This window comes from Schistocerca americana, chromosome 5 (assembly GCF_021461395.2).
Source record: "Schistocerca americana isolate TAMUIC-IGC-003095 chromosome 5, iqSchAmer2.1, whole genome shotgun sequence".
Classification (NCBI taxonomy): domain Eukaryota; kingdom Metazoa; phylum Arthropoda; class Insecta; order Orthoptera; family Acrididae; genus Schistocerca; species Schistocerca americana.
The window spans coordinates 613133478-613158973 of NC_060123.1; the positions used below are offsets into that span (position 1 = coordinate 613133478).

At 43.2% G+C, this 25496-nt stretch overlaps 1 protein-coding gene across 1 annotated transcript in view; it reads right to left on the reverse strand.

Annotated features, from left to right (window-relative positions):
• Nucleotides 1–12660: 12660 nt before the first annotated feature.
• Nucleotides 12661–25496, reverse strand: part of LOC124615865 (probable cytochrome P450 6a14) — a 59583-nt gene continuing 46747 nt past the window's right edge. Inside the window, exons 7-8 of the mRNA XM_047144025.1 lie at nucleotides 22673–22924; nucleotides 12661–12969 (exon numbers count right to left, since the gene is read on the reverse strand). Of these exons, the coding sequence (XP_046999981.1) occupies nucleotides 12797–12969; nucleotides 22673–22924 (425 nt within the window). The 3' untranslated portion in view covers nucleotides 12661–12796. The remainder of the gene's footprint in view (nucleotides 12970–22672; nucleotides 22925–25496) is intronic.

Below are 25496 nucleotides of genomic sequence, written 5' to 3' on the forward strand. Positions count from 1 at the left end.
TTAATTAGGGAACCTCTTTACTTACTGTGAAGTTGGAATCCTTTTCTTCAGAAATATATATATATTTTCAGAGTTCTTGATAGAAATGTCATAGTTCTAGAGTTATTTGTACAAAATTTGAATAGTCCTGCGTAATTTAGCGAAAAAAACAACAATACTCGAAAAATTTTTCGTATCGAATACATTCTTTGTCAATTTTCGCAAAAAGTAAATTCGTACAACAGTTCTGAACAGAACACCAAGAGCTCTATCGAAAATCCTAATAACATCTTTTTGTGGCGATGATAGTTTATACGGTAACTGCTTTGATGTTAGACCCACTTTCTCCACAGAAAAAGTAAATTCGTTCAACAGTTTTGATGAACAGTTCTGGTTAACACGTCAAGACTTCTATCTATAATCATAATAACATTTTTTGTGGTTGTAATAGTTTGTATGGTAATTGATTAATTGTGGGGCACTCTTACTCAAAAAAAGAAAAATTATGTCTGTTCGTATGCTCTGATGCCAGCTCTGGATAGCATTGTAAGAGTTCTATCGAAAAAACTAGTAACATATTCTGTGCAGGTAATTGTTTACGTAGTAACTGCCATTATTAAGGAATGCTTATGAGCATTTCCCGTGAAGTTTGAACCCCTTTTACGATAAATATAATTTTTTTTCACAGTTCTTGATATATATGCAATAGTTCTAGATTTCCCTGCTCAAAACACGAATAGTTCTACAGAATTTCGGGAAGAAAACAATAACACGGCAAAATTTTGGTATGGTAAAAAATTATTTGTCAGTTTGGAAAAAATAAATTTGTATAACAGTTCTGTTGGCAGTTCTGGATAGCACCGGAAGAGTTGCATTGAAAATGATAAGAACATTTTTGTGGCGATAATAGTGTATACAATAATTGTTTTAATCTGATACTCACTTTATCTAATATAGCAAAATTCGTAGAATAGTTCTGATGACAGTTCTGAATATCACCCACAGAGTTCTACCAAAAACTATAATAACATTATTTGCGACGATGACATTATATGAGATAATTAATGTGGGACTCACTTTTGTCATGTAAAAGTAATAAATTCGTACAAAAGATCTGACGGCATTTCTTAATACGACCCTAAGAGTTCTACCGACAACTGTAATAACATTATTTGTGGGGATAACAGTTAATGAGATAACAGCATTTTCGAGAGACCCACTTGGTCTACATTATAATAAATTGGCACAACCCTTTTGCTGCTAGTTCTGGATAGCACCGAAAGAGTTCTTTTAAAAACCCTCATAACATTTTTATGGTGCCAGTAGATTATGAAATAGATTGTGTGTTCACTCTGCAGTGGGTGTGCGCCGATGTGAAACTTACTGGCAGATAAAAACTGTGTGCCGGACCGGGTCTCTAACCCCAGGCTGTGACCAAAGAATATCGTCACAATATCCTTTCGTCCAGGAGTGCTTCTTCTGCAATTTTCGTAGGACAACTTCTACGAAATTGGGAACGCAGGAGTTGAAGTACTGCTGGAAGTACAGCTATGAGTACGATCGTAAATTCTCACTTTTATTTTGGAAAACCGAAAATCGAAAACCGGATGTATATTCTACTAAATACAAAAAGTCTAAATGTTCAGCACTATACAAATGCCAGTACACCTTCTTAAGACTGACTGTAGTAACTGTAGGTGGAAGCGTGGGATGTGCACGCTTAGATGATTCAAGGAGAGAAGGCTCGTCAGTGCAAAACAAACAGATGGCTGAGAGAGCAGATACATTCACACGCGCCACTAACCAGATGGTGTCACACCTGTCGAGAATCGCACCAGAGGTACAATGAGCTGTGGTGGAGTGCTGTTGGCGTGGTTACTATGCAACTTACTTGATGGGCATCAATACACCGTTGTATTAATGTACAATACTTGAGAAACAATGTCATTCACACACTCCGAGTTCCTTATCACTCAGTACTAGACTAAATTACCGGCCTGGTGATAAGCAGCCTATGTACCTCACCGACTACACATCTTCGTGTTATAAGAAAAAAAAGAGAAAAATACCAAGGGACACAAAATATGAATCCGGATAAACCGGAAATCCGGATTATTGAGGACCAAATAAACGAGGTTCTTATTTACAAATTTCGAACTTCTTATTAACTTTAATACTGTATCCCCTCAACATTATAACACCTCTAACAGTCATGTATTGAATTAGGATTTAAACATACTACTTAGTTCGTTTGTACGATATATTCAGTAAATATACTTACATTTCTATACATTGTAAAGACTTTTAACTCTCGCTGTAGTGTAACTCATCAAACTTCCACACTTCCTTTCTAACTAGAACAAATGTTTGCAACAATATTAACGACATCAATTTCAAATTTATTCGTTACACACAGCACATGTTTTTATGTATCCTAGCGGCTGGTGATGTTGCAATATAACTTTCATCCATGAGGGTCCTGGGCATATTTTTAGCTGTTAGTGGGTCCTGGATGTCATGAGAGTTCAAAACAATTACTGTTTTACGTGATAAAATTCATCTGGTTCTTCCTGATTCTAAAAATATACACTTCATGTGTGTCTTTCATTGTTGTATGTATGATTCAGTATCGACGCTAATGCTCTCTTGATGGGATATGAGCCGATTGCTCGTTTTTATCCACTGTGCCCTTTCGTATTTCATTTCAGCGATTAGTTTATTTGTTTATCAACGTAGTAAGTAGTACAAAGCTAATCCATAATGTAAACTGCACTTAAATTCTGTTTGAACTGTTTAATAGTCAGTGTCCGCTGTCTGAACGTCAAATATCAGATTAATACACTGCGCCTGGTTGCGTTATTTTATAGGAATTTTATTATTTTAAGTGGGAAGTACTAGATAATGTTGAAGAAATTCGAAGCATATTGTTCGAAGAGCATAATATTATTCGAAATTTACCTGTACCAATAGGTGCAGCCAAAGCAGCATTTGTGACGCTGTAATTACCTCATAGATAACGATATTTGTCTATTGTAGTTTTGTATTCCAATCAGAATTTTGAGAGCATCAAAGCCTCATTTCAGCTTGAGAGAGGGGTAAAATCAATAGATGATATTGAATTGAAAGCCTTCATCAGTCTCTTGTTTTTAATTGTTGTTAACAAAAGTAACAGATAAAGCCTGGAAGATCTGTGTGGAACTGATGGTGATGGCATTGAAAAATTTCGCCTCGCAAACGAACATAAAACGTTTCAAATTTATTCTGGAGAGCCTTAGATTTTACAGTCGCGCTATTAGTGATGAAAGGAGACAATTAGACAAGCTAACAGCTATTCGAAAAATATGTACTGTGTTTGTACGCAACTACCACAAATCTTACACCCTTGGAGAAAATGTTACAGTAGGCAAGAAGCTGGAAGGATTCTGTGGAAGGTACAGTTTTCGCCAATATGTATCAATCAAAACAAACGAGTATGGATTCTTAAGTGTGGATTCTTAAGTATTTTACCTGTACAATTTGGAAATATACGCTGTGTTGCAACCAGAAGGATTTACCAACTGAGCAATAAACAATTTGATGTTGTTCTGTGACTGTGTAAACCTATATATCAGTCAGGTCGAAATGTGAAAGCGGACAACTGGTTTACTAGTACTGGAATAATAATAGAGCTATGAAGGGAGAGTTTTTCTTTTGTTGGCATGATGAAGAAAAACAAGTGTGGAGATTTCTCTAGAGTTTGCTATCAGTAAAAGAAGGGCTGCCCACATTTCCTTTTTTGACTTCCACAAGACTGAACTCTAGTTTCCTCCGTACCTAAAAGGGGAAGTGAGTGATCCAGGCATCACGTTTGCATGAAGATAATTCGATAGATGCTGACATTGTAGATAAACGGAAGCCATCCACCGTAAATTTTAAAATAGCGTTAAGTGTAGTATTTTCACAGCGGATAATGCTTTGTACAACGCTGCAAGAAATGTGCGCCGCTGGTCAATGGTTGTATTTTTGTAATGATCAGTACAGTTGGAATCTATGCACAAGTGATTTATTGTGGCAACAGGAAGAATTGTATCAAAAGGAAAGGGTTCCTGAATCAGCTTTGTTATACAATGTTGTTTTCTTCGCTAAATTCTGCATAACTATTTAAATTTTGTACCGAGAACTCTATAACTATGACTTATCTATCAAGAACTCTGAAAAAAATATATATTTCTGAAAAAAAGGGTGCCAGCTTCACAGTAGGAGCTCTTATGGGGTTCTTAATTAAGTTGCGATTAGCTCTTAAACTATTACCTGCACTAAAAAATTCTACTAGGAATTTCGATAGAACTCTTCACGTGGTGTCCAGAACTGTCATCAGAACTGTTGTACGAATATATTTATATTTTCTGTGGAGAAAGTGTGTCCCACATTAAATCAATTTATCACAAACTATTATCGCCATAGAAAAATGTCATTAGGATTTTCGATAGAGCTCTTGGGGTTCTGTTCAGAACTGTCCTCAGAACTGTTGTACCAGTTTAATTTTTGCGAAAATTGACAAAAAATGATTTCGATAGAAAAAATTTTTCGAGTATTGTTGTTTTCTTCCCTAAGTTCTGCAGAACTATTGAAATTTTGTACAAAGAACTCTAGAACTATGGGATACCTGTCAAAAACTGTGAAAGAAATATACATTTCTGAAGAAAAGGGTGCCAACTTCACAGTAAATGAAAAGATTTTCTCCTTAAATTGCAATTATTTCGTAAACTATTAGCTGCACAAAAAAATGTTAATTGGGTTTTCGATAGAACTCTTGGAGTTCTGTTCAGAACTGTGCTCAGAACTGTTGTACTTATTTATAATTTGCGAAAATAGACGAAGAATGTTTTCGATACGAAAATTTTTTCGAATATTGTTTACGTCGCTAAATTTTGCAGAACTATTGAAATTTTGTACAAAGAACTCTAGAACTATGGCATATCTATCAAGAAATCTGAAAAAAGTATACATTTCTTAAAAAAAGGGGAGCCAACTTCACAATAAGTGAAAAGATTTTCTCCTTAAATTGCAATTATCTCGTAAACTATTAGCTGCACAAAAAAATGTTAATAGGGTTTTCGATAGAACTCTTGGAGTTCTGTTCAGAACTGTGCTCAGAACTGTTGTACTTATTTACAATTTGCGAAAATTGACGAAGAATGTCTTCGATACGAAAATTTTTTCGAATATTGTTTTCGTCGCTAAATTTTGCAGAACTATTGAAATTTTGTACAAAGAACTCTGGAACTATGGCATATCTATCAAGAAATCTGAAAAAAGTATACATTTGTGAAAAACAGGGTGCCAACTTCACAGTAAGTGAAAAGATTTTCTCATTAAAATGCAATTATCTCGTAAAGTATTAGCTGCACAAAAAAATGTTACTTGGATTTTCGAAAGAACTCTCGGAGCTCTGTTCCGAACTGTGTTCTGAACTCTTTTACTTATTTACATTTTGCGGAAATTGCCAAAGAACGTTTTCGATACGAAAATTTTTTCGAGTATTGTTGTTTTCGTCGCTAAATTCTGCAGAACTATTGAAATTTTGTACAAAGAACTCTAGAACTATGCCATATCAATCAAGAACTCTGAAAAAAATATATCTTTCTGAAAAAAAGGGTGCCAACTTCACAGTAAGTGAAAAGATTTTCTCATTAAAATGCAATTATCTCGTAAACTATTAGCTGCACAAAGAAACGTTACTTGGATTTTCGAAAGAACTCTTGGAGCTCTGTTCAGAACTGTGCTCAGAACTCTTGTACTTATTTACATTTTGCGGAAATTGCCAAAGAACCTTTTCGATACGAAAATTTTTTCGAATATTGTTGTTTTCTTCGCTAAATTCTGCAGAACTATTGAAATTTTGTACAAAGAACTCTAGAACTATGCCATATCTATCAAGAACTCTGAAAAAAATGTATATTTCTCGAAAAAGGGGTGCTAACTTCACACGACTCTCACAGAGTGCGAATACGCCGATTACACTCATCCAGTATTTGATAATGGGAGCACGCAGTGTCTTGCAACAGTCTTTACATATACATTATGTAATCAAAAGTATACGGACACCCCCCAAAAACATAATTTTTCCATATTAAGTGCATTGTGCTGCCACCTACTGCGAGGTACTCCACGTCAGCGACCTCAGTAGTCATTAAACATCGTGAGAGAGCAGAATGGGGTGCTCCGCGGAACTCACGGACTTTGAACGTGGCCAGGTTTCACTTGTGTCATACGTTTGTACCCGAGATTTCCGCAGTCCTAAACATCCCTAGGTCCACTGTTTCCGATGTGATAGTGAAGTGGAAACGTGAAGGGCCACGTACAGCACAAAAGTGTACAGGTCGAACTCGTCTGTTGACTGACAGAGACCGCGGACAGTTGAAGAGGGTCGTAATGTCTAATAGGCAGACATCTATCCAGACCATCACACAGGAATTCCGAACTGCATCAGGACCCACTGCAAGTACTATGACAGTTAGGTGGGAGGTGAGAAAACTTAGATCTCATGGTCGAGCAACACAACGCGCCAGTAAATGCCAAACGATGCCTCGCTTCATGTAAGTAGCATAAACATTCGACGATTGAACAGTGGAAAAGCGTTGTGTAGAGTGATGAATCATTGTACACAGTATGGTCATCCGATGGCAGGATGTGGGTATGGCGAATGCCCGATGAAAGTCATCTACCAGCGTGTGTAGTGCTAACAGTAAAATTCGGAGGCGGTGGTGTTATGGTGTGGTCGTGTTTTTCATGGAGGGGGCTTGCGCCCCTCGCTGTTTTGCGTGGCACAATCACTGCACAGGCCTACATTGATGTTTTAAGCACCTACTTGCTTCCCAGTGTTGAAGAGCAATTCGGGGATGGCGATTGCATCTGTCAACACAATGGAGCACCTGTTCATATTGCACAGCCTGTGGCGGAGTGGTTACACGACAATAACATCCCTGTAATAGACTGGCCTGCACAGAGTACTGACCTGAATCCTGTAGAACACCTTTGGGATGTTTTGGAACGTCAACTTCGTGCCAGGCTTCACCGACCGACGTCGATACCTCTCCTCAGTGCAACACTCCGCGAAGAATGGGCTGCCATTCCCCAAGAAACCTTCCAGCACCTGATTGAACGTATGCCTGCGTGAGTGAAAGCTGTCATGAAGGCTAAGGGTGGGCCAATACGATACTGAATTCCAGTATTACCGATGGTGGGCGCCACTAACTTGTAAGTCATTTTCAGCCCGGTGTCCGGATACTTTTGATCACGTAATGTACTTTTGAAGCTTTACGAAACTTGCATTCTCCACAAAATGATGATTACATTCGCTGTGCATTCATTAAAGCTGCCACATCAGACACGACGTTTTAATTTTTTTGTTTCATTAGTAGTAACTATGTTCGCAACACATTTTGCAGACTACCGCCCCCCCCCCCCCCCCAATACACCACTGAATGTACGTGCAAAATTATGTGGTAGTACGACTTATCATTCAGGAGATATTACGTTCACAAACATTGAGATGGGTGAAAAACTTGCTTTTGCTTAAAACAGAACGCGGATTACCCTCACCATATTCATCCAGCGTTTGAAAATAACAGCTCTTATAGGTTTCCAACAAACTTTAAACATAAATCAAACCTTCTCTACAGTTTTTCTCGCTTACATATCTATACATATCGCTTACATATCTATAATCAATAACGTAAGCGCATGCGGTTGAAAGTACACAATACTAGAAGCAAAAAGGACTCAGTAAACATGGGCCCTGAAACGCATCAATGAGTACTTCTTCATCGTCACTGCTGTGAAACAGATCTCTTCTACTGAACACATCTTCATAGCTCTTAAGGTATGCACCTTAGAGACCATGTTAGCAGACTTCTTTTCTTTTTTGGTCCATATTACATCCTCTCATAATAGTGAAAGCAAATAGCTTGCAGTAGAGAAATTAGTTTCACAGTATCGAAAATGAAGAAGTATGTATAGCTTCTAAGGTATGTGTTGTAGAGCCCCTGATTACTGAGTTTTCTTTGCTTCTAGTATCGTGCACTTCCTACTGTGTTCATTTACGCTACGAGTTATGATGCATTCTGTATTTTACACATTAACTCATTTGTGAAGTATAAGAAGGTTGAAACCGTTTTATTCGTGGCATTTCGATTCTTTACAAAATGGGGGATTTGTTGGTCGTAACTAACTAACAACATAGAAAACTGGCGTGAGCTTCTACAGATTCTGAAACATCAATGGTCAATAGAATTCACGGTTTGAGATTGATGCCCAAACCTCTTGTCGAATCTACAACGTAGGCTGTTTGTAAGTTAGGTTTATGCATACTTCGCATTATGATACAGTTTATACATGTGTTTACCTTCTTGGACAGTTTGTTGTGACGCTTGTCACCGTAGTAAATGAAAAATACGAACATTGACAGTAGATCAGCACAAGCTCCGTTATTACTCGCCGAATCTGCTATAATTCTAATCCATGAAATATTCTCTAATGGGGGCAGATACTGCTAATATTTGAAGGATTTTACTTCTGTAGTTGTGCCATGAATTACCGTTGTGTCTAGGAATCCTGCCTACTCCGTTCGCTAGAAACACAATCAAATACTGTACTTAACTTTGCCTATTGCACAGATGTGTCGCAAGCAAAGGGCGACGTACGAAACAATCAGTCTTTGCAGTGACTGCTGATCTCTAACTGACAAATGTCTGTCCTGAACTGCAATCGAAGTAGCTAATATTGAAGCTCCTATCAAAGTGATTAATCTTGAAGCTGCTATTCAACTGGGCCGTCACCAGTAACCAGTCGGTCGCGGCGCTTCTATCTTCTCCACATAGGGGCCACTGCTGTCACGTTGTCGTCCTGGAGGGAGGTCCGATCAGTGTGCGATTGTCTGACCCCTTCTCATAGCCTCCTCTGCTCTATCGTTCTCGAGTGGCGGCCGGCGCTTGACTTCATGCCGTAGCAATTACGAAACATTTTCTCGTTAGCTCACCACAGACATAACTATCCTTACGGCAGAAAAATGTCCCTTTATTTGATAGAAAGATGAAAAATAGATTCGTCTGCGAATATTTAAGATTCATCCTAACTCTTTCCGTGTGTGATGATAACCGACATATGACCGGTGAAGCATTTCTGTTTAGTCTTCAGATCTCAGCGGTACTGTTTAATGTAGCATCAAGTTAACGTCCACAACTATCCGATATCACAAGAAGCATCGTGTGCCGTTGCGTAGCACTAGTCCGAGATTCTATGGATGGTGGTGGTGGTGGTGGTGGTTAGCGTTTAACGTCCCGTCGACAACGAGGTCATTAGAGACGGAGCGCAAGCTCGGGTTAGGGAAGGATTGGGAAGGAAATCGGCCGTGCCCTTTCAAAGGAACCATCCCGGCATTTGCCTGAAACGATTTAGGGAAATCACGGAAAACCTAAATCAGGATGGCCGGAGACGGGATTGAACCGTCGTCCTCCCGAATGCGAGTCCAGTGTTCTATGGATGACTTTTGGTCTCCTTATGAATACGTGTGCTTGTAAGTGGCAGCTTCAAATGTGTTTTGAGATTGTGCTTGCGATCACCTTAGTCTCGACACTACAAAGGTTCAGTGCGAGCCTCGCTAGCTTCGTCCGATTGTCTTGCATTCCACTTTTGAGACATCGCTATAACGTTTACTTGTGGAGACTGTCGGAACGTCTCCCCAATGTCACTCGTACGTGGATGTTTCGACGTCTGAAGAAGATCTTCTGCGGCTGTGCCACTGCTTGGGGGATGTTTCCAGAATGAGATTTTCACTCTGCAGCGGAGTGTGCGCTGGCTAAGCCATGTCTCCGCAATATCCTTTCTTCGAGGAGTGCTAGATCTGCCAGGTTCGCGGAAGAGATTCTGTGAAGTTTGGAAGGTAGCAGACGAGGTACTGGCAGACCTGAAGCTGTGAGGAGGGGTCGTGAGTAGTGCTTGGGTAGCTCCGATGGTAGAGCACTTGCCCACGAAAGGCAAAGATCCCGAGTTCGAGTCTCGGTCCGGCACATGGTTTTAATCTGCCATCTGCCAGGAAGTTTTGTAACTTCGTAAATAAAAAAGTAGACAGTAGTGTGACTTTATTCCTATTATCTCCTTGAGCTGGCTTTCCCGATCCCAGGTTCCCTACATCGAATAGTTCAGTGGAGCACCCTCTCCGTCCTGTTAAATTTTTGCACGCTCTCACGGAAATACACTGTATATGTGTGCATAACACTGCCTCATGTCATATGCCACATAGGTGTACATAACTAGCTGACAAAGTGGACATTCTATTAAAAATGGAAACAGAATATGAATTTTGTTCGTGGTGAAATAATGAAAAAAAATTATTTCCACGTATTCATGTCAAAACGTTTGAAATTAAGAAACAGTCGTACGAAGATAGGGACAGTTCCTGTATGCTGGGCGCAGCTGCTACGCGTGCCTACAACGCCATGGTGTAGACGTCCCTATGGTAACGCCTCTTCGTAGCTCTGTAGGAGGGGACTGTTTTCGCCTACAGCCATTTGCACTTCGAACTTGAACGCTGTCAAATGCGTTGCCAGGTGTCAGGTTTTTTTTTCTTATGTTGACTCGACAGTAGGAGTGTCCTAGTAGTGAAAATTAAATGTGTAAAAACTTCATGCATGATGCAGCATTTTTTCACGGATCTCAGTGATTATGTCGTCATATTCCCTGACCTACGTGTCGTACAATAATGGTATATTTACGTAGGTACATTCAGCGGCGCATGTGGATATTGTCTGCGAAATATGTTGCGAACGGACTCAGCAGCAAAGAAGTAATAAATTTAAACATCATGCATGATGGGGAAATTTTTTAATACATGACAGTGCTTATGACGTTATATCTCCTGAACCACGATTGGTAGGTGGTTCTTACTCCCACAAATATTGTTCCTTGACATTTAGAAAAGGGTGTGCCAAGTTTTGTTGAAAGAAGGAGATGTAGAACATACACACTCACACTCATGTTCAGAAAAAGTAGAACATCTTGAACGACTAGAGAAAGCTCTATATTCACATGACATGTACATTAGTACTTTCTACAGAAATGATTAGCATTTCAGTCAGCTCGGTTGAGCATGTGTCCTGTTGCCTAGCAGGAAGAGGGTCCGACATACTTTCTGATAACTTGTTCCATGCGTGATGGCATCGACGCGTATAAGGCGCGAATGGCGTTCTGTGGTGTAGTTACCCATGCTGCATTCACCTGGCTCCAAAGTTCGTCAGTGGTGGTTGGGACTGGGACACAGTGCAACATCCGTCATTTCACCATATTCCACACATTTTCGATTGGCGACAGTTCTGGAGATCTCGTTGGCCAGGGTGAAAGGCTCACATGCTATGACACCAAGAAGGCATGCGTTCGTGCAGCAACATGTGGTCGTGCATTGTCTTACTAAAAATTGTGTCTGGGGTGTTGTGCAGAAATGGTATGGCTACTGGTCGCAAGACGTCATTCACGTAGGACAGACTGGCCCTGGACACGCACCAACTGTGACTTGTGGTTGTAGCCAATAGTACCCGACACCATAAGGCCTTAGGCTGGCGCTGTTATGTCTTGTCCGGAAGCAGTCACTGTGAAGCCGCTCCCCCTGTCTGCGGCGAACCAACAGAATCTGGATTCGTCCGAAAACACTACCTCATGCCATTCCCGTCCCCCGTCTTTTCATTCACGATTGCCGTCCAGCATGTTCCTGCACATTCGCAAAAGGTAGACAGAGAAGGGGACGACGCGCACGTAACCCATGCCGTAATAAATGCCTATGAATTGTCTTCGCTAATAGTTTACGATGTGTTCCACTGTTGCACCAGAGCCGAGGAGGACGCAGACATCTCCTGCAATGATATTCGGATGAGGTGTTTATCTTCTCGTGGGGTGGTGTAGATGGTGCGACCTAACCAGTCTCGTCGTGTTTTGCGGCCTTATGTGAACCATTCTGCGCATACCCGTTGCACTGCCGAAAAAGATGGTCTCACACGAGAAGCAGTTTTTAGGACGGATGCATCACATTTCTCATACCAAAAAAGCGCCCTCTTTCGAAGTCACTGATTTGACGGTACGATTAGGGCATACGTCTGTGAGGCATCCTGTATAGCTGCTCAAGTCACGCTGATCCGTTCTCTTCGGTTCATAGCGACAACAAGCGCCGCAGGCATATTTTACCGGTAGACTCTGTTGCATCGCGATATCGATGTTTGCCTTGAACTCCACATGGTTCAAATGCTAATCATTTCTGCAGAAGATACTAATGCACATGTTCTGAGGATATCAACGTCCCATCTCTGGTCGTTCAAGGTGTTCTGTTTTTTTTTCTGAACATGAGTGTACATACATCCACTTTTATAGCATGTATGGATTTGTAAAAAGAGTCACACTACATCGAACACAATACAGCCATAAAAAGAGCGCAGCAGAAGATGCCTTATGTGAAAGAAGGTAATGAGGAAAAAGGAAAAAACTTAATATATACAGACATGTCTATCACAGATTGACAACGGAATGACTTACAAAACATGTTTTCATTGTGAAAGTAATACCTTTCGAATATCATTCTCAGCTTCAGTATTACACGCGTGATACGAGGGGTACGTCAGGTGCGAATGACATTGTGATTACTCGAGAGGCTAGAGGTTTCACAACAATCGCTTTATTAAAAACAATCAGCATTCAGTAACGAAAAAATACAGTATTATATACACTATGTACAGTTTTGGGAATCTCTGGGTAACAGTCTTTTACAGAGGAAGTGGTGTCTTGTGGCGGAACGCTACGCTGTAGGCCTCTTGCTCAGCCTCAGCTGTATCCCGCCCTTGGGTGTCATCAGGAAGGCCCTCGGTTCCAGGGACAGGTGGCGAACGCTCTTCTCGCTGGGTTCAACGCTGTACCTCGACAGTATGTTTATAAGGCCGACCTTCGTTTGCACCAGACCAAACCGCATGCCTGAAACAAGAAACATTTACTAGAGAACAAAAATACCCTCTCACATTTTGTAACAAGAGGCAGGTGCTGTGTCACGAAATGAGAAGTCATTAATCTCTGAACTTGCTGTATCATGAGAAAATGTGATCACAAACAGTCCAAGTCGGTTTTTATTTACTTGTGAGCAACTTTGTTCCGGCCCATGAAAAGCTTCTAAACGTTCCAAAAACCCGTCGACGTTATAAAGCTATAATTTTAATTGTAGTTTAAATAAGAAAAGACTTTAACAGTTTGAAGATCAGCTATTAACACACAGTAACCAACATCGAGCGCAACCAAATGTTCCTATATGCGAAAGTCACGTTCGTGTTATTTTTCTACACACGCTCATATACTCATTGTAACAACCCCTGTGTATAATACAACCCAACACGTGAAGCACTCGCGAGAGAGGAAAATCGAAATACTTTTATGCATCTATAACGTGCCATTCCGGCCTTTACCTTAATGTCACTGACAGACTGGTGAAAGATGCGATCACCATGTACAGTCAGGAGCACAACAACATCCATAACTCAGGGTTAATAATTCAGATCAAGAATGCGTTAAGAAACGCAAGGGGCCGTGAAAGGAAAATATCTAGCGTTACTACACTGACGGAAACGAAAATCGCAGTATTAAGAACGAGCTGTGCGACATAAACGAAAGTTGGCAGGCGTGTTTTTTCATCTGAAAGATGAAGTCTATTCAGATTACGTGCCAATCGCATACGAGTGGCGGTAGTACCACCAGTATGAGGATGCAAATCAGGTTTGCTTTAAATACACGCTGGAACGGTCGTGAGAGTTAGTAAGCTTTGAGATTGGACGTGGTGTACATATACGTAGTAGTCAAGAATTCCTTAAAGACGAGAAAGACGCTATTTTCAGCACCACACTGAGGTTGAACGACGTCATGTAATGGGGCTACGAGAAGCTACATGTTCGTCCTGCGATATAAGACTTGACGGGAATGTGGACACTATACATGACTGCTGACAGCGGTGATCACGAGTAGAATTCCGCACGGCTACGTGTCATTACCGGGAGGGAAGACCGTCGTGTTCGACGTATGGCTCTGGCCCATCGTGCTGTATCTGCAGCAGCAATTTGAGCAGCACTTGCCACCACAGTGACACAACGAGCTGTTACAAATCGGTTACTTCAAGGACAGCTCCGAGCCAGATGCCCTGTAGCGTGCGTTTCACTGACCCCAAACCACAACCATGCGACTTCAGTGGCGTCAAGCTAGAGCTCATTGCAGGGCAGGGTGGAGGTCTGTTGTGTTTTGGGATGAAAGCTTGTTGTGTCTCGATGCCAGTGAAGACCGTGCGCTGTTTAGAAGGAAGCCAGTTGTTTGACTGCAACCAACCAGTCTGTGTGCTAGGCCGCACTGGACCTACACCCGGAGCTATAGTCTGGAGTGCGATTTTGTATAACAGCAGCAGCACTCTCGTGTTTATCCGACGAACCCTGACGCAGATTTGTACATCAGTCTGGTGATTCCACCCGTTGCGCCGCCATTCATGAACAGCATTCCGGGGGATGTTTTCCAACAGGATAACACTCGCCCACGTACCGCTGTTCTACTTGTGGCCTTGGCCTGCTCGAACACCAGTCTGTTCCGAATCGAGGGCATATGGGACATCATCGAACGACAACTCTATCCTCATCCACCAACAGCATCAACCGTTCCTACACTGACCGCGCAAGTGCAGTTGGCATGGAACTCCATCCCACAAACTGACATCCGGCTCCTGTACAACAATGCACACACGTTTGCCACGCTTACACGAAATATTCTGAGCCGGCCGAAGTGGCCGTGCGGTTAAAGGCGCTGCAGTCTGGAACCGCAAGACCGCTACGGTCGCAGGTTCGAATCCTGCCTCGGGCATGGATGTTTGTGATGTCCTTAGGTTAGTTAGGTTTAACTAGTTCTAAGTTCTAGGGGACTAATAACCTCAGCAGTTGAGTCCCATAGTGCTCAGAGCCATTTTTTTGAAATATTCTGGCGGCTACTTATGTATTATTAATGTACCAGCATCTCAGATTTGGAATGGCTTATCTCGTGCTTACATTGACCTGTGATCTCGGAGTATTTGTCATTTACGTATGTTACCCAGACAAACGCATTTCCGAAATTTCATTACTTTAATGATTTTGTGCTGCGATTTTTTTCTCGTCAGTGCACAGCACATCGTTCCTGTTACGTATATCTATGCACATCAGCATTCCAATGGTATACCAGAGGACCTGTACGACCAGAATTTTACCTAACTGTGACTCGTCTCTAGCTTAATTATGGATACAGTAAAAAACCACACCGAACTGGGAGAGCGAGCTCGCCACATCGAGGGTGACAAGAAACAAGAATGTGCCGAGGTAAGGAAATCGAGTTTTAAATAATAATTATAAAAATACACATAAAGAAAGACGATTAACACTTGTAATGTGAATGATTCTGTGTGTATGTGTGTGTGTGTGTGTGTGTGTGTGTGTGAGAGAGAGAGAGAGAGAGAGAGAGAGAGAGAGCGCGTGTGTGTAGCAAAGAGTATGTTCTCAGGATGAATGTTTTGTAAATACACTCCTGGAAATGGAAAAAAGAACACATTGACACCGGTGTGTCAGACCCACCATACTTGCTCCGGACACTGCGAGAGGGCTGTACAAGCAATGATCACACGCACGGCACAGCGGACACACCAGGAACCACGGGGTTGGCCGTCGAATGGCGCTAGCTGCGCAGCATTTGTGCACCGCCGCCGTCAGTGTCAGCCAGTTTGCCGTGGCATATGGAGCTCCATCGCAGTCTTTAACACTGGTAGCATGCCGCGACAGCGTGGACGTGAACCGTATGTGCAGTTGACGGACTTTGAGCGAGGGCGTATAGTGGGCATGCGGGAGGCCGGGTGGACGTACCGCCGAATTGCTCAACACGTGGGGCGTGAGGTCTCCACAGTACATCGATGTTGTCGCCAGTGGTCGGCGGAAGGTGCACGTGCCCGTCGACCTGGGACCGGACCGCAGCGACGCACGGATGCACGCCAAGACCGTAGGATCCTACGCAGTGCCGTAGGGGACCGCACCGCCACTTCCCAGCAAATTAGGGACACTGTTGCTCCTGGGGTATCGGCGAGGACCATTCGCAACCGTCTCCATGAAGCTGGGCTACGGTCCCGCACACCGTTAGGCCGTCTTCCGCTCACGCCCCAACATCGTGCAGCCCGCCTCCAGTGGTGTCGCGACAGGCGGACGAATGGAGACGTGTCGTCTTCAGCGATGAGAGTCGCTTCTGCCTTGGTGCCAATGATGGTCGTATGCGTGTTTGGTGCCGTGCAGGTGAGCGCCACAATCAGGACTGCATACGACCGAGGCACACAGGGCCAACACCCGGCATCATGGTGTGGGGAGCGATCTCCTACACTGGCCGTACACCACTGGTGATCGTAGAGGGGAGACTGAATAGTGCGCGGTACATCCAAACCGTCATCGAACCCATCGTTCTACCATTCCTAGACCGGCAAGGGAACTTGCTGTTCCAACAGGACAATGCACGTCCGCATGTATCCCGTGCCACCCAACGTGCTCTAGAAGGTGTAAGTCAACTACCCTGGCCAGCAAGATCTCCGGATCTGTCCCCCATTGAGCATGTTTGGGACTGGATGAAGCGTCGTCTCACGCGGTCTGCACGTCCAGCACGAACGCTGGTCCAACTGAGGCGCCAGGTGGAAATGGCATGATAAGCCGTTCCACAGGACTACATCCAGCATCTCTACGATCGTCTCCATGGGAGAATAGGAGCCTGCATTGCTGCGAAAGGTGGATATACACTGTACTAGTGCCCACATTGTGCATGCTCTGTTGCCTGTGTCTATGTGCCTGTGGTTCTGTCAGTGTGATCATGCGATGTATCTGACCCCAGGAATGTGTCAATAAAGTTTCCCCTTCCTGGGACAATGAATTCATGGTGTTCTTATTTTAATTTCCAGGAGTGTATATGCCGAGATGGAGTGGCTTTCGAACATCAACGACACTGGAGGGATACCTGTGGAGACACCAGTCAGTCACATGATTCCTCATGAGGGGCAGCAGCTACGGGGGCAACAGTCTGTGTGAGCGACTGACCGTGTAACACTGGCCAACTGCTTTGTCGGTACTAAAAAACTAGTGAAAGCAAGGGAAACTACAGCCATTACTTATCATAAGGGCATGCAGCTCTACTGAATAGCTTAATGATGATGGCATCCTCTTGGGTAAAAATATTCCGGTGATAAAATAGGTCCACGTTTCAGATTTAGGATCTCGTAATGTCCTATGAGCCACTAACAGTTAAGCGAGGAAGTTGGAAACGCGTCGCAGCTCTCTGGATGTCGCTGCCACTGAAACTAGTAACGAAATCAGAATAACTGTAGTGTGCACAGGAGCGTGGAGCAGCCACTCTTCCGGCACTCCACCCACGACTGTAACAGAAGAAAACACTACTGTGTGGAAGAACCCATCGCCATGTCCTTTACGGTGATTTCAAGACAATGAATATTCGTGTAAATGTACAATGTTACATATGTAATGAGAAATCAACACATTAAGATGAAATCGCACATATTAACAATACAATGAAATGGCCAACTAACGGCCTGTTGTAATGGGGGATGTTGAATACAATGACTGGAGGTAGAATGAAAGAAGTAAAAGATTATAAATGCTCTGCAATGCATTGGTAAAGTAAACATAGGTTTCAAAACTAGCATTCCCGTGTGTCTAGAAAGAATCTTTTACGATCAGTCACTGTGTACTGATGACAGGCAGTAACAGTTGAATTTTTCACGAGAAAATCATTTTAAAAACTGAGGATTACTTGACGAACAATGTAGACAAGCGCGCGTGGAATCTCTGGGGAGGAGAGGGCGGAAAGCAGACAAATGGATCACGGGACGATCTGGAGCAGAAAACCAAACCACAACCATACTGACGATGAATCAGGGATAGGCGTGACGTGTAACCAGCTGGCTGTATGAAAGATGAACCAGTGAAGTTACCTGAGTGTTTCCAAGAGGTAAGAACATAATGGAGCATCGAACTGACAGACTACGGGCTGATGACACAAGAAGATATTTTAGAGACTCGTAATGCAGAGAGAAGTCTGTTGTTGACCTCTGTCTGAAAAAGGACGTCATAAGCTTTAAAATATAATAATTCACGCGAGAAGTATATTTTCAGCTATTTTCCCCTGCTTTTGACAGAATTCAACCCGTGCGTCCTCTTAAGTGAAACGGAAGAAATTATGAGGGATGTGAAGTTAACTGATAGATACTTGAAAATACGCGAAGAAATTCATTTATAAACACATGTAGATGTAACTTTTGTGTGAAACGAAATAAGAACGCAGTTGAAAACATGTAATGCAGTAGAAATAGCACGAAAGTAGTGAATGAGCTTGAATGCCAGAGGAGTGGGACTCTGTAACGAGTCTAACACCCTGTGGATCGGCAGCACTGAACTGTCTTGCTCGTTGCGATAGTTTGTTTGAAGCAATAAGAAGTGCAAGTTTCGTCCGGCTCGGTGGAGGCAGTAAGACCAGCTTCACGAGAAACTTTTATTACAGACTAACTGAGATATATTCAGGTCTTAAGCAGAGAATATAAAAAACCAAGAATGACTAATTGTACTAGGGTCATTCAATAATTAAAGAGACAAACTGGTCTGGGGAAAAACTGTTAGTAGGGCGAAGTTGGTAATTTTGTGGCTTTAAGTTGACATCACCGGGATGGTCCCTGATCAGCTGATATTTTGTTTATAAACTCCAAAATACATTTCAAGATTCCGAGTCCGCCTGGAACGTCGACATTAGTTGAACAACGTTCTATTATTTGTTTTTATTTTCTGAATATATACTGTAGAATATCTAAAGTTTATGGTGAAGGTTGTATGAATCGTGCAAATTTTTACAAGTGGGCAGAGCAGTTCAAAAATGGTCGCGACTCAGTGACTGACGAACACCGTTCCGGCCTACCGGTTACCGTTTTAACTCCCTCACTTGAAAGTCGCATTGATGACATTATTCGTGCCGACCGCCACGTGACTGTGGAAATGATAGTTGATAAGGTTCAAGTTAGTACTGGTACAGTTCATAACTTTATCTGCAACAAGTTGAAGTACCGCAAAACATTTGCAAGATGGGTTCCAAAGGAGTTGACGCAGCTACACAAGGAAACAAGTTTGAGAGCGTGCAGATACCTAACGAAACATTGTGAAAGAGAAGGTGAGCACCTCCTCAAAAAAATTTTAACTTGTGATGAAACTTGGGTTCACTATTATGAGCCAGGATCAAAAAGACAAATTATGGAGTGGAAGCACACCAACTCACCTGTCAAGCAAAAATTCAAAACTCAGGCATCAGCAGGAAAAGTCATGTTGACGGTGTTTTGGGATACAAAAGGTTCAGTTTTTTTGTGCTTATCTCGAAGAGCAGCGTACAATGAACAGCCAGTACTACTCACATTTGCTTTTAAACAAGGTGAAACCAGCCATGAGAGAGAGACGTCATGGATCTCAGAGGAGAGGTGTGATTCTCCAGCAAAGTAACGCACGTCCTCATATTGCTCAACTAACCCGTAAACCATCGACAAAATGAGCAGGGAAGTACTGCCTCATCAACCTCGCAGTCCTGATTTAGCACCTAGTGATTTCCATTACCTGGGAAGAGATACCAGGACAACGAGAACATGAAAACGTTAGTGGGGAATTGATTCAAACACCAAGATAAAGAGTTCTTTGTAGCCGGAATAAAAAAGGTTGTAGCCCGTTGGAACAAGTGTATAAATGTTCAAGGGGATTGTGTTGAAAAGTAGAAAAAGTACTGTTTTGTAAAAATAAAGGCTTTTTTCTCCAGACCAATTTGTCTCTTTTAATTATTGAAAGACACTCGTAGCTTTGAGGAAGAAAAATTACAGATTTAGAGAAGGAATAATAAGAATTTTAATTATGAGAAAGGATACGTTTTAGGATCTAAAAACGAGAATTTGTGTCGTAAAGATAGAAGACTTTGTAGTTATGAAGAGGGCAGAAATTTGGTGTTTAATGCTATAAACTTTAATCTTAAGAATAAGATGTAACTGGCACAGTAGGAAGATAATAAGCTGACAGGTATTAACACATTATAAACAGTTCGACACTTGCACATGCAAGAAGAAAAATATTGGCAATTATGAAATAAATGAGTCATATTGTGTTCTGAAGTACTGACTGTCAGAAAGGTAAATGTGGATGTAGAGAGACCTTTTCCGTTTGATTTGTGATATTAAGATGCGTTTTTCACGATGTACATACAGTAGCTGGTAATGCTGTAATAAAAATAAATGTCGTGTTGCTAGGGTCTCCCGTCGGTTAGACCGTTTACCAGGTGCAAATCTTTCGATTTGACGCCACGTCGGCCACTTGCGCGTCGATGGGGATGAAATGATGATGATTAGGACAACACAACACCCAGTCCCTGAGCGGAGAAGATCTCCGACGGGAATCGAACCCTGGGCCTTAGGATTGACATTCTGTCGCGCTGACCACTCAGCTACCGGCGGCGGACTGCTATAATGATAATGTGTAACTCATTGTTCAATGTTACGAAATTCTGTGTGTACTGTAGAGAAGGTGACGTTAAGTAGGAAAGCGACTTCTTTCACAGATCAGAATCATCGTAAAAGTCCTTGAATGTGTGGATGAAAATGTTTGACCCTAAAATCTTGGAATGTAAAAACGTTAAATTTCAACAAAAATGGCGCGAATTTGGGAAACACATTGAAGTTTCATTGTCCAAAAACAAAAAACGAAAAATAATACAATACGGAAAACATATAAAATAAATGTGTCTTGAAGTTGATTGCAACGCTCTTTGTAATGATAAAAAGTTCTGTATGATTCGTATGAAAGTGTGAATGATGTAAGGCATGGTACGTGAGAGACAGTTTCTGTGGGCACTGGTTGACAGACCGACTGCTGGCCGCTGTGACCGAGCGGTTCTAGGCGCTTCAGTTCGGGACCGCGCGACTGCTACGGTCGCAGGTTGGAATCCTGCCTCGGGCATGGATGTGTGTGATGTCCTTAGGTTCGTTAGGGGACTGATGACCTCAGATGTTAAGTTCCGTAGTGCTCAGAGCTATTTGAACTATTTGACAGACCGACTAGATGTTCTGTCCTGTGCTTCTATAAAATAAATGGAAGTTAAACTTAAAAGCACAAAGTTATTTATTTGGAGAAGAACTTGGACCATCTTGTACGAAAGTTGAGTAATTTGTAATTTTATAGCTTAACATTTCCGCCCCCATCGCCGGCTTGTGATGTTGTGATGTACGTGTAGTAATTCATAACAACAGGCCAGGAGGGTTTTGGAAACAGAATACATTTCAATGAGAGTTCCCACCTGCGCCGTTCATAAAAGATAAGCTAGTGTTGGTGGAAAGGATCCAGATGGCATAGGCCGTGAAGCAGTCATTGAAATGAAGAATGTCGTGTCGGGCCCTTGGGAAAGACTTGATATCAGTTCTATTTTACTCGACGATTTTCCGTCAATTACTACGAACTGTGACCGTTCAGACAGAAAATTAGGAATCCAATAGCGGAACGACATCTACACCAACACTTCGCAAATGATGTAGATGTAGTGGAGCGATTGGATGCGTAATTTTCTGTCAGAACGGTCACAGTTCGTAGTAACTGACAAAACATCATCGAGTAAAATATTGTATTGATGTTTTATTTATTATTTGCGTTAATCAGGCTGGGTGAGAATGTTAAAAGGGGAGCATCTTAACTTGTAAAGACAAGAGTTGTCCCATCAGTTTTGATTCCAAGAGAAAAGGAATTTAATTTGAAGAGCGGATAAAGAAGTATTGGCGAGAGAAGGACGCTGGAGCCACTAATGGCAGGTGCAGATCACCTAAGAGACTCTGTCTTTGGTGGAGGAGCAAATGAATGACGTAAGGCAGGACTCGTGAGAGACCGTTTCTGTGGGCAATGGTTGACAGACCGACTACATGTTCCGTCCTGTGCTTTTATAAAGTAATGGGAAGTTAAACTTGAAAGTACAAGGAAGGGAAGGTGGAACACAATTTCGGAATCCAAACATTGTGGAAAGAGACTGATATCGAGGAAGATCCTGAATGGTGTGGACATGTATTATCTTGACCACTCGGACGCAAGGGGCGGTCAGACGCCAAAGGAAAAAGATGTGACCGAGTGCCAGTCTGATAACACATTAGTGCGGGTGTTGGATTGGTCCCAGGACGTTTTTTGGTCGTTTACCGCTACTTTATACTCTGATAATGATCTGGTAAATGTTGCACAGTAGATGGGAGTCTACCTTAGACTACAAGTCCCCGTATAACTCGCTCTTTAAGTTGAGTCGAGGGTCGAACGAAGGTGAAAGATTAGGACCTGCAATAGGACCGTGCCTCTTGGAGCACTGTGATTTTGAAACCAACCTTCGCGCCGAGGAAAGGTTTACCCTTTTTATGATCTGGAATTTAAAGAAAACCTTAAACACTGCTCATGGGGGGAGTGTGTATTCTGTATGTTTGTTCTAGCCTGAACATGTTATTTGCGTGTGAGGTGATTATGACGGAAGCTGACATTTGCGAAGTTTGGGCGGTGTTGTCGTGAAGGTGAAGGGCAGCTGGTACAGCTGAAGGACTCACCTATGCAGATGCGAGGCCCCTCTCCGAACGGCAGGTAGACGTAGGGGTGCCTCTGGGCCTTCTGCTCGTCGGAGAACCTCTCGGGGTCGAAGCGCTCGGGGTCCGGGAAGATGTCGGGGTCGTGGTGCAGGCCGTACACCGGAATTATGATGGGGGTGCCCTTGTCGAGCATTACGTCGGTGTCGGGAATCCGGTACTCGGCGTTGCTCTCTCTGTTGAGTATCATCACCGGCGGGTACTTCCTCAGCGTCTCTGCAACAGGCGTCGGACTCCGTAAGCCTTCTCCCTATTATCTGACAGTCACGACAGCATTCCCAAGCTGGACACTAGTAGCTGTTTACCATTTAGATATGAATAACTACACTACTGGCCATTAAAATTGCTACACCACGAAGATGACGTGCTACAGACGCGAAATTTAACCGACAGGAAGAAGATGCTGTGATATGCAAATGATTAGCTTTACAGAGCATTCACACAAGTGTGGCGCCAGCTTGCTGACATGAGGAAAGTTTCCAACCGATTTCTCATACACAAACAGCAGTTGAACGGCGTTGCCTGGTGAAACGTTGTTGTGATGCCTCGTGTAAGGAGGAGAAATGCGTACCATCACATTTCCGACTTTGATAAAAGTCGGATTGCAGCCTATCGCGATTGCGCTTTATCGTATCGCGACAGTGCTGCTCGCGTTGGTCGAGATCCAATGAGTGTTTGCAGAATATAGAATCGGTGGGTTCAGGAGGGTAATACGGAACGCCGTACTGGATCCCAACGGCCTCGTATCACTAGCAATCGAGATGACAGGCATCTTATCCGCATGACTGTAACGGATCGTGTAGCCACGACTCTATCCTTGAGTCAAAAGACGGGGACGTTTGCAAGACAACAACCATCTGCACGAACAGTTCGACGACGTTTGCAGCAGCATGAATTATCAGCTCGTTGACCATGTCTGCGGTTACCCTTGACGCTGCATCACAGACAGGAACGCCTACGATGATGTAGTCGACGACGAACCTGGGTGGTCCGCATCTCGTGGTGGTGCGGTAGCGTTCTCGCTTCCCACACCCGGGTTCCCGGGTTCGATTCCCGGCGGGGTCAAGGATTTTCTCTGCCTCGTGATGGCTGGGTGTTGTGTGCTGTCAGGTTAGTTAGGTTTAAGTAGTTCTAAGTTCTAGGGGACTGATGACCATAGATGTTAAGTCCCATAGTGCTCAGATCCATTTGAACCATTTGGACGAACCTGGGTGCATGAATGGCAAAACGTCATTTTTTCGGATGAATCCAGGTTCTGTTTACAGCATTATGATGGTAGCATCCGTGTTATGCGACATCGCGGTGAGCGCACATTGGAAGCGTGTATTCGTCATCGCCATACTGGCGTATCACCCGGCGTGATAGTATGGGGTGTCACTGGTTACACGTCTCGGTCACCTCTTGTTCGCATTGATGACACTTTGAGCAGCGGACGTTACATATCAGATGTGTTACGACCCGTGGCTCTACCCTTCATTCGATCCCTGCGAAACCCTACATTTCAGCAGGATAACGCACGACCGCATGTTGCAGGTCCTGTACGGGCCTTTCTGGATACAGAAAATGTTCGACTGCTGCCCTGGCCAACACATTCTCCAGATCTCTCACCTATTGAAAACGTCTGGTCAATGGTGGCCGAGCAACTGGCTCGTCACAATACGCCAGTCTCTACTCTTGATGAACTGTGGTATCGTGTTGAAGCTGCATGGCCAGCTGTACGTGTACACGCCATCCAATCTCTGTTTGACTCAATGCCCAGGCGTATCAAGGCCGTTATTACGGCCAGAGGTGGTTGTTCTGGGTACTGATTTCTCAGGATCTATGCACCGAAATTGCGTCAAAATGTAATCACGTGTCAGTTCTAGTATAATATATTTGTCCAATGAATAGCCGTTTGTCATCTGCATTTCTTCTTGGTGTAGCAATTTTTATGGCCAGTAGTGTATTCTACTACTCGTATTTTGCCACATCATTTTACACTGGTATTCACAACTTAAACTGCTGTTTCCACGTGTTGTGTCCACACCACGGTATAACCATACAAAATGTTAACAGATGTCCTCAATCGTGTTCTTCGCGGAATAGGGCACTCCGGTCCATGGACGACCACGCCATCGGTGACGTCAGGGCGCCTATCAAACGGGGTACTGTTTGCCGGTTAGTCCCACATCCCCAATCGCTGTGTATACAGTCACAGACGCTCAAGTACTGCACAGAGAAGACGCCTACAGACACCCTGCTGTGGAGGACCATGAGGAGAATGGAAGCGGGACAGACGCAAACTCATGTTGCTGAATGGCTTAATGTGAAGCGTTTTGTTGTTTCTCGGATGTGGCGACTATTCATAGGCACTGAACCAGTATCCCGAAGATCAGGGCAGGGCCGACCACGTGTGATATCAAAAGGAGAGGACCGTTATTTGGCCGTAAGGGCCTACGGTATCGCCTTAGTACCGCGCGGCAACTCGCATCTGACTTTGCAGCATCCATTGGAGGCGCTGTATCGAGACAAACAGTGCACATAAGGCTTCGGCAGAGTAGCTTTTATTTTCGGAGACCTTCTGTATGTGCACCTCTGATGCGTCTTCGCAGAAGGGAAGGTCTGTAGTGAAGTAGTCAACTTGCCACCTGGACGGCCGAACTGTGGGCCAATGTTCTTTTCGCACATGAGTCCCTATTTGGTGTGGAGAGTAATTATCGACGCATTCGCATCTGGAGAGAACGTGGAACACAATTTCTGAATCCAGACAATGTGGGAAGATCGAGGAAGATCCTGATTGGTGTGGGCA